Source organism: Caloenas nicobarica, chromosome Z (assembly GCF_036013445.1).
Source record: "Caloenas nicobarica isolate bCalNic1 chromosome Z, bCalNic1.hap1, whole genome shotgun sequence".
Taxonomy (NCBI): Eukaryota; Metazoa; Chordata; class Aves; order Columbiformes; family Columbidae; genus Caloenas; species Caloenas nicobarica.
Window position 1 is genome coordinate 23,588,175 of NC_088284.1, and position 10,420 is coordinate 23,598,594.

General features: G+C 37.7%; 1 protein-coding gene across 4 annotated transcripts in view; it reads left to right on the forward strand.

Annotated features, from left to right (window-relative positions):
* The window catches only part of NNT (nicotinamide nucleotide transhydrogenase), a 45,074-nt gene extending 36,300 nt beyond the window's left edge, over positions 1 to 8,774 (forward strand). For all 4 annotated transcript variants that reach the window (XM_065657137.1, XM_065657140.1, XM_065657139.1 and 1 more), the window contains exons 20-22: positions 4,066 to 4,184; positions 5,194 to 5,309; positions 6,600 to 8,774. In XM_065657137.1, the coding sequence (XP_065513209.1) occupies positions 4,066 to 4,184; positions 5,194 to 5,309; positions 6,600 to 6,749 (385 nt within the window). In that variant the 3' untranslated portion in view covers positions 6,750 to 8,774. The remainder of the gene's footprint in view (positions 1 to 4,065; positions 4,185 to 5,193; positions 5,310 to 6,599) is intronic.
* The last annotated feature ends 1,646 nt before the right edge of the window (positions 8,775 to 10,420 follow it).

Genomic DNA, 10,420 nt, shown 5'->3' on the forward strand with positions numbered 1-10,420 from the left:
AATTTTCTTTCTCTCTTGTTACATTGAATAACAGATTGTACTGGAAACAGAGGTGGAGAAGTGTGAAAACATGAATAAAGTGAATGGAGCAGAGGGAAGAGGAGGTGAGGCAAAACCCTGGGGCAAATTGTTCTCTGTGTATACAGCCTCTAAAGTGTTGAGAAAGCTAAATTAGGCACCGGCCAGATGTTACTTACTTACATCACTCTGTCCAGCTTTGGCATGATGACAGGAATCCTATCTTTACATGGATGAAGTGATCTTGAAACACTTCTGCATTGGGTTAGGTAGGTGCTAGCTGTTTCAGTATTGATTACAAGAATGTTATCTAGCCAGTTGTAATGAAGATAGATGCTGACTTTATGAACTGTATAAAAAGCAATTTCCATTCTGGGATTTTTCAGTAAGTTTTCATGCAATAGTTGTCTTTTTCATACTACTATGATTAACTTCATACTACTTTAAGTAACTTCCCCTCCCACCCCCTGAATTTAAGTGCTTTCTGTGCTGAAAGTGCTGTCCTAGATATGATGCGTATGTCAGGAGTTTTAGATGTTTAGTCTAAATTTAAAAGAAAGTGTTGCTCTCTTTGTATTGCAAAAAAAAGGTTTAAAGTATGAACTCATTTTGCAGGGTGCTGTGTTGCCTTTCTAAAGCTAAAAAGTGTCTGAAAGAGATTGATTAAAAGGGCTGAATATTGTGGCCTGGTACTCATGCTGTTTAGGTGTGAAGTGTTAGTAGCAAGGAGGTGTATGCTCCCTTCAGTGTATCTGACAACTGGAGGTGATAAGCTCCATGTTACATGGTCAAGGTCAGGAGAAGAATTTCCTGCTGAATTCTGTGTTTCAGTGAACTACCAGAATAATGTTTCAAGTCAGACACAGTATGATTATGAATCTTTGTTATGGGTACAGTATACGGAGACTTAAAACTTAATGTCATATAAACAGAAATTCAGAAAAAGTGAGAGTTATGCTTGATTTAAAAACAAATCAACCAACTTAAGGGAGTTCTTGCATAACTGGTATTAAAAGCATATCAAAGAAACTTGTCAATTTTTCACTTTAAAGCATTTTTACAATAAAACATGTCTCTGTTTTAAAATAATTTGTGTTTGAATTTTTGAATGTGAATGAGGTTTGTATTTTGAACATCTGGGAGAGCATACGTGACAATGTTTCTGTGATAATGCACATAGCATTGAAGAACTGCTGTTGTGGGTCAGGAGCAAGATACATAGCTTTTATTAGACATGTTGTGAGCCATCAAGGATTTTAGCTATCTCTTTTTCATGCTTACTTGAATTCTGCTGTCTGTTGGACAGGCTAATTTCACTCCAGATATGTGTAGATCTTACCTGGTGAAATAATGCAAGCCTTAGAGAAGCACACATTTCTAATGATTCTTTTTGACACACTTGCACATCTAGTTTCAAGAGGTACTGGCAGGCTACTGTGATATTTGGTTAACAGGCTCTTAAAAGCAGACTTCAATATTTGTCCAAAAAGCTTTTGTATGAGCAGCTTTCTCAAACTTGGTGAATACGCAGTATGTGGTTTCACACAGTCTGTCAGAAGTCTAACTACCGATCGTTCATGCCATAACTCTTCCTGAATGAAGATCATTTGTCCCTTTCTTTTCTTCTTTCTTTGCATCTTGCCAGCAATGATGAAGTCAAAGGTGAAATTCATTCTTTTGGCAGCTTCAATTTTGGCTTTCCAGCCCTTGAAATAAGATCGTATGTGTATATAGTATTTAATAGAAACCTCATGAGTATTTTGTTTTGTGTATTGCCAAAGCAGCTTTGGTCACAAAGATGCTCAAATAATTTTATTAGAAACAAAAGAGAATTTTGTTGGAAAATCTATTTTCACTGCCAGAGGAGTGATGGGTTTTCTCAAGTGTACTTCAGAATAAGAGTTCTACTGTACTGTAAGTGATTGAATTTGGTACACTTCAGCACTAGCTGCACTACTACACATGGCTTATATTACTGAGCGAGTGGTGTGAAATATAAGCTGTTAATATTTTGTTGTGTGTATTTGCTCTCCTTTTTTCTGATTCAAGGTATTATCCTTTGCAACAGGATCCAAAATGTTTACTAGATGAATACAATTTATTTTCTTAGTTTCTTTAAAAGCGTTCCTTTTAAAGCTAGCTTTTGTCCTGCTGTTTGACCAAGAGCTTAAAATTGTAGTGTATCTGGTATTATGTGGATTAATCATATGTCCTTAATTTTGTTGCTGGAGTTCCAATTGTCTCATCTTTGCATTGTCTTAATGTTGTCTTGCTGATGGAGCGCTTAGTTGCCCTTTTAAGGATGTACTTATACACTGTTAAATTCACAAGTGATCTGTGTTTTGATTGGACTGTGACTTGTGGACCATCAGTGTTAGCCACTTCCATCGCAGCAGAGTAGAAAATTGAAATATGTGGTACTCTGTCTGTCATGTCAAGTTGATTTATCAGTCTTTCCCTCCTTTCTGAAGAAGCCTGAATTGTTTTTATTGCTTTCTTGACTCACTTGGGTTTCTGCTCAGAAATTTCTGTTCAGAAACCCAAGAATTTACAGTTTTCTTCTGGGTATTTTCTGTCTCTTCCAAAGTACATGTAGGCTTCCTTATTAAACACTTTAACTATATATACACCATTCACCTGAGGCATTTCTGCTGTGCTTTAGTCAGCATTACATTTGGTGGTCACTCCAGAGCTTGAAAGACAAAAAAAGCACAAGACAGACATTGGCACACTTAGTTTATTCAGGCCCAGTAGTTGAGCAGAAGAGTACCATCTGCCCACAAGAATTAGATGTTTTTCTGTCCAAAATAAGTCTTTGGGAGTTGCAGCTAAACCTGTTTAACATCTCCATTCTGAATTTTGTAAGGTTTTTACTCTTGCAGAACTGCCTGTGTACCTTAACAGCTCCCACTGCCACCCTGTGTGTTTGCCTGAAGTTTTAGTAACTCATAAGCAGTGCATTTTCTGTAAGTTGGGTTTGAGCTGTTCTGAAAGCATTTCTTAAATTTTTATGGTTAAGCTGGTACAGCTGCTTAACTCTCCACCTTCTCACTCCCTCCTCCCCCTTTTTTTTTTTCCTCCTAAGATTGAACATGAGACAAAAGGGGCATGTTAACCTAAGTCAGCAAAGCATTGTTTTGTGCTTGAAGTAGAGTACCTCTTAATTTTTCTCTTGAAGCATTAGACTGTGATAACCGTGCATAGTCTAGAGATACCTGAACCAATGAGGTCATTTGCCAAGGACATTTCTAGGTCTAGGAGTGGATTTGCTTTAGGAAGGCTGCAGTCTTTTGGCCCTTTCATAAAGAGTGTTATATTGTGGCCGGTTCATTTACTCTGTGGTGCTTTCACTTTTAAATGATGTGCAGGACCTGCAGAGCATATTAATGTGGGGGGTGGTTTTGCAATGAAAAGGCTTATTCATAAAAAACCAAAACAAAACAAAAAACAAAGGTGGACATGAATGCTTGCTGTGTGTGATGTTGTTCAGGCTGAAAAAATGGTAAAATACTCCTATTACTTTCAGAAGTAATTTAAGAAAAGCTTCTTGGTATAAGCTATTGCTTGGTGGAAAATCTACTCTGTTGGTCCATCTTGTGGTGGTGTGTTCCCAGGCACTTCTGGCCATGAGTACCTTCTGTGCTGTCACTAGAAGTGTCCAGCAGGCTCTCCAAAGCCACTTTGCGGGTGCAACAACTTTCTGAAAGTCTTCTTGTGGTGGAAGGATTGAAAATGTATTCCTAGCTTCCTTAGTTTTACTGGGAAGTGATCATATTCTTTTGCATACCAGTTGTGTCAGTCATACTTTTAAGTTTGCAGAAAAGGAGCAGCTGCTGTCCAGGTGAAGAGTCAAATCTATGGGCCTTGTTCCTTGCAACGCTGGAAAAGTAATTATGATATTGTTAAAGTTTAACCATTTCATTTAATTAATTCACGTGTGCTTATACTTAAGAACTTCTCAGCCTTGTAGGTCACGAGTGGCAATTTCACTGTATAGAACAGAGTGACCTGTACTTATTAATGTGGTTGAACTTTCTTTCCTGTTAGGTTTGGTATTCACCCTGTGGCTGGCCGTATGCCTGGTCAGCTGAACGTACTCCTAGCAGAAGCTGGTGTTCCCTATGATATTGTACTGGAAATGGATGAGATCAATGAAGACTTCCCAGGTTAGCATGTGAGCTATAACTTTCCAGTAGATTGGATTTGATCCTCTAAGTTTTTATTTGGTTCTGGTTTTATATCGCACAAGGATTTAAAAAATAGAAAATCTCAGGCCATTGTATTCAGTTTCTTTTTGCACCTGTTGCGATACCACTGTAGAGAAGCAGAAGTCTTTCACTTGCAACCTGAGTGCTCTCCCAGCCGATAGCAAGTAAGCACAGAGGAATACAAGAAATAGCCTGACTCAGAAGCAGAAAACTGAGAAGCAGAGAGTACAGACAGGTAAAGCAAAGGGAAATATTGAATGCAGGAGTATAGAAAAGAATAGATATTGAAGGGAGGTTAAATAGGCCTCTGAAACTTGTTTCCTCCAGAATTAAGAAAGAACAGGGTTTTTGTGGTGTGTGTTTGTTTTTTGTTTTATTTTCAGTTCCTTATAAGTGTGAAATGAATGACAAATGCTGTGTCTTTTGTATCACTGTTACTGCTCTGTACAGGAAAACCACTGTTGATTCTTTAGGTCAGGTGCTGCGGATAACTTGACCCTGTCATGTCTTGCAAACCACTATAGTATTGTACAGTCAACTTTTTGCTTTCTTACATCTTTATTTAAAAATCAGAAAGTTGCTAGTAAAAGGTTTTTGGAAAGAATATTCGAAGCAAATGCCAGGCACAAAGAAATTTGCAAGTGATACTATGTGTGTGTGAAACCACATTTAAGTATCAAAGGATTTAATTTTTTGTGGCACAGTGGTCTAAAGGGTCCCTTGGAATGGGGTTGGGGATACCTGCAGTTTGCTGGAGGTAGATTGTAGCACACTTTGTCTCTCACCTATAACTTGCCTGATAAGTTTGTAAAATATTTGTGAATGAAGGCCTCAAATGTTTGTAGAGTGCTTAGCATAAAGGATTCTTTCCTCTGAAAACCAGATTTAACACAAAAATGAGCACCAGCCTCAGTGTTCAAGTTTCAGATAATTTTTCATCAGTTTTATTTTCTTTGTCTTGCTGCAGAAACTGACTTGGTCCTTGTAATTGGTGCGAATGATACAGTTAATTCAGCAGCTCAGGAAGATCCGAACTCTATCATAGCTGGAATGCCAGTTCTTGAGGTCTGGAAGTCCAAACAGGTGAGATTAATAGAGTAGTCTTAGCACCTACGTTGGGTGGCATGCTTTTAAAAACATAGTTTATAGCATAAACTAACAAGATTCTCCTACTTCTCTGGTTTCCATGAGAAGCTTTTCTGCAAGTTGTCCAACAAAACAATCAGTACTTTGCAACTGTGATGCACTCTTCATGATTTTATAGTCAGCAACAAGTGCTTTAGTGAGACTAGTGATGACTGCAGTAGAAAAGACTGATGAAAGTGATTCTACTGAAAAATGTGATTAGAATAAATGCTCACATCTGCAGCCCTGAAGCATTTCTGTACAAATACCTGCTTTTTTAAGTTTATAGGAAATTTGATTGACAACTTTAATATTGAAGTGGAAATAACAAAAATTAATTATATGCTTAAATGAAAAAACAAACAAACAAAAAAAGCAAACAATCCCCCCCCAAACCAAACAGTGAGTCGCTAGGTTGAGTATACAGAGCTTAGTCTGTCCAGATTGAACTGACAGTTCAGTTACTTCACTGGTTTTACACTTTGAAAGCAACATCGTCTGATCTATAGTATGTATACTTGAGTTTCCTTGATGTGACATCTTTGATCTCTTGTTCGGAACCCAGTCTAGCCTCAGCAATTTTGTGCATTAGCCACTCAAGTACTCAGGGCCGTAGGCACATACATTTATCAGTGTTTTGTGTGGAGCTATGTGTTGCAATTTGAGAAATGAACATGGTTAAGGTTGATAAAGCTTCGTAGTTTCTCTGCTAAAGGTGCCATGGTTAACTAATTTGACATTTAATAGCTAAAACTGGCAGAAATTTATTTCAAGATTTTTTTTTTAATCCCATGCATGAAGTAATACAGAGTGATAGTCTAGAGAAGTACCAGAGAACATTGCACCAACTGTTGATGTGAACATTCATCTGAATTGTGTTGCTATCAGGGTTCTTAAAATAGTTCAAAAATAAAGCCTCAAAAAGCTTCTGTTATAATCATCAGTGCCCATCTTGCTTTGACTTTATTACATGGAATAAAGTAAAAGCATGTGCGTGTGTAGTGTCATAGTCTCTTCATCTGACATGTAATATTGTGTTTAACAATAAAATGTTTCTGAAACTGATCCAGATATGAATTTGTTTGCTATATTAAAATTTGAGATACGGTTTCGTAGCAGTGAACACCCTGTTTTGGCCAGGGATTTCTCTTCTCCTTGTATGTGTGGAGGTTGGTTTTGTGTTTTCTTTGTTTGAGGGGAGGTGGTAGTTGCTTTTTGCTGTTTCAATCGTGAACTCTTTACGTGCAGGTCATTGTAATGAAGAGATCTTTGGGAGTTGGTTATGCTGCGGTGGACAATCCCATCTTCTACAAACCCAATACTGCCATGTTGTTGGGAGATGCGAAGAAGACTTGTGATGCCCTGCAGGCCAAAGTCAGGGAATCGTATCAGAGCTAAATACTGATTTATATTCCACTCGTGATTGTGACTACAGTTTTGTGATGGAGGTCATGGAAAACAAGAGTTAGAAGAGTCTCTTACTGTCATAATGCAGCCAGCATTTGGAGAAGACTGCATTGACTCCTAGGAGATGTAGTTCAATCAAGGAATGTAGGCTTTTGTGAAAAGATGGACACATTAGCCCTTGAAACTAAATCTCCCATGAGGCAATGCATTAAAGAACAAAAATGTGCTTTTTAAGGTTAGCATGGAGCTGTTAGAAGCAGACACTAACAGCTCCTGTTCATCTTTAAGTAGTTATTGGCTTCTTCTTCCTGTACTTCTGTCATAGACATTCACTAAAAAATACTGTGCCAAAATTGTATTCTCTCTTATCAAAGCTGTTCTTTAGCCAATATGGACAAAACAACTATTTATTTCATAAAAACTTAAAGCAAAATTACAAACAGATGCAAGCAGATGCAAATAGATGCTTACATGATTTGAGAGTCTAAACATAATATTCTGTTTCTTTCGTGGATTGTATGGATGCTGTGAATCAGAAACATTTTAGGAAACTTAATTTTCTTTAAAATACAGTTCCACTTTTTTGTAGTGCTCACATTATGTATAATGTAACACAGGATTTCAGGGACCTATCAAGTGATCTTCAAGCCTGACAAGGAAATGTACAATTACTTGCACTGCTTAAGTGTTTTAAGCAGCTGCTAAATTCTCCATCTTTTCCAGTTGTTGTCTTTTTAAGTGTCTGAGGAAAAATATGGTCCAGTTCTGCAGAGGCAGAACAGAAGTCTTGCGTACCTGATCTGTTCACAGAATTTGGGCCACAGTGTTTCAGTTTGTGTTCACTTAGACTTTTAACTGTATTTACTGCTTTAAAATTTAGTGATGCTTTCTTAATTAACATTTTTGTGATGCTGGAAAAGGCACTTTTGAACATATTTAAGATGCTGGAGTCTATTAGAGTTTTTCTAAATAAATAAGCTATTGTTTGGATAGCACAGAAACATACCAAACTTAAAATCCAGTGTTTTGATTATTTGATTTCTTCCTAATCTAATGAAAAGCACTGTTAAATTCTCATAATAAGTTCAGCAAAGAATTAAATTATGACATAGATTGCTGTTTTGTTTTATTAAGTGTACTTGACTGGCACTCAAATTTTGCCCAATAAAATGAATTTATCATTTTTCCATAATGATGTAGCAACTGTCCATGGTGACAAAGGGTAAATAGAAATAGCTGTACTTCCATTAGAAAGCATTCATATCTGGGGATAACAATTACGAAGTAAGCCTTGAAATTAATCCATTTTGATTGCTAGAACAAACATTTTTTATTATAGCGTATATAGAGACCTCATAAAACATACTATTTCTACTTAGCTACCTCTGTTTTTATCTGAAGATCACTTAAAACACAGATTTTGAACAGGTAATGCATTAAGAAATGTAACGATGTGTGAAAGAAGTGACCCTTCTTGGAAATCTCTTTAATTTGAAATAAAAATTATCATGTAAGCATTAATATGTTGTATGCTGCAGGAAAAGACTTGTAATTGAATTTTAATTTGAAACATTGCGGCAGCTGTATTTGAATTTAGCATATATGGCCTCTTAATTTCATTTTATTCAACTTTTCATTTATGTCTGCAAAAAATAGGTGGGAAAGGGAGAAGGTGAAAGACAAGGAAATAGTCTTCTATCTCACTTCCTCCCACCTAAGCAAAAAGGGGATTTGAAGGGATTTAACATCCCAAAGCATTAATTTTTGTCTTGTCAAACTTGAAGTATCTAAGTGCGGTATGTCTCTGCTTATAAGTAGCTATTATAAGACTTAGCTTTTCTTAAAGAAAACGCAGTGGGGCAGGGGTAACACATTTTTTCTTCTTATTTGGAAAAAAACCCTATACCGTTACATTGCATCAGAGGTACCTGTGTTATCTTTGAAACTGTGCTTTACTATGGAGCATCAGGTAACTGTTGAAGTGCTAATAAAAAGTCAATTATTTTTCTTTATTCATCACTGTCTCTTCTCTCCTGTTGTACTTCCTGAGGAGGTAAGTAGTCTGAGATTATTTCTGTGAGTTAGAAGATCAAAATGCCACCTAAGGTTGTTAAGATTGAAGAATATAGTGAAAAAGAATCATAGTGAACTATACGTATTTTTTTCATTTGCATGTTCTTTAGAATACTCATTCTAGGTATGACTGATGTCACCTGACTTAAGCATCTTCACTATGAGCTTCTGAGGGAAGTTGATCCCAATATGTGTTTTCTTTTTGACTTTTAAAAAATAAAAAAAAAAAGTCTGTAAGAAGTGACTTGGCTTAAGTAATTCATTTTCCATTGGCTGAGGTGCAAGATGAATCCTGTCTCTTTGAAGCTGATACCATATAAGTTTGCTTTAGTTCTTAGTTATTTGGTTCTACAAGGTGATCACGTTGATTGCTGTGGCGGTTTCAGTTTCTAACTTCAGAATAAATGATAAATAGCCATCTGATAGTCAGGTCAATGGTATAACTGCACGGGTCTCTCATGCAGCTTTCATGTTTCCTTCAAGCTTTGGTCAGGCTGAGGCTTGAGATTTCTTTCAGAGGCTGCAGTCTGGTGTTGATTCATGAGGTGACCTCTTCCCCCTTGGTGGAGCAGCCCACCTGGGGAGCATGTACCCACAGTGTGTGGATTTATAGTCTGACAAATGGTAAAGCCATAGCCTATGTTCCTCTGTGGATCTGACTGCTAGTTTGAAGATTTTATTCTCTCTACCCCATCTCCAACTGCTTGTTATGACCCAAGAGGTATTTACTCTAGCCTGCCTTAAGCAGGCTGTGAAGATCTGATCAGATCATGGCAATGCAGTGAAGCGAGAACAAAAGGAGAGGATGTAGGACACTGTTCTCTTCAGCTGGAGGAACTGAAGACAGTTTGCGGTGTGTGTCCATGGCCATGAGACACCTTGGATTTTTTTTTTTTTTGTGTTAATACAAGTTTTTGCACTCCTAAAGCTACAGGGAAATTTAGTTTAAAAGGGTGCTCTAGAGATAATTTTATCCTGTCGCCTGCTGAAAGCAGATCCAGTTTGCTCAGTTTGCTACAAGCTTTGATTTGAACATCTCCTGGGTGGAAATCCCAGAGCTTGTTTCCCTGTTCCAGTGTTTGATTCTTCCCATTATGAACAGATTTTGTTTGTTTAATATCTAATCGGAATTTCCTTTGCTGCAAGTTGTGTGCATTACCTAGCCTAATCCTGTTACTGTGCCACTCTGAGAAGAGTCTGTTTTCTCCACTGTCTTATGGAGAGCAACAGGAGGATTCTGCCCTTATCCTTATATAAGGCTGACAAATTCAGTTCTTTCTGTTTCTCCTTGTATGTCGTGTGTGACTGATGGCTCCCAGTTTGGCGCACTTCAGTATGTCAATGGTTTTGTGTACTGGAGACTCTAATCCAGATGGAACCTCACAAGTACAAAGTGTGGGGGAGTCCAGGCTTCCCTCACCTGCTGGCTGTACGCTCACTGACACAGCCCAATACACAGTTGGCCTTCGCTGCAAGGTTGTGCTGCTGTTTCTTGGTGGTCTAGTGCAACCACCCTGTTTTCTACAGAGCTGTTTTCTAGCTAGTTGGCCTCTGCTCTACTGCTGTATGGGGTTTTTGCATGTGGGGTA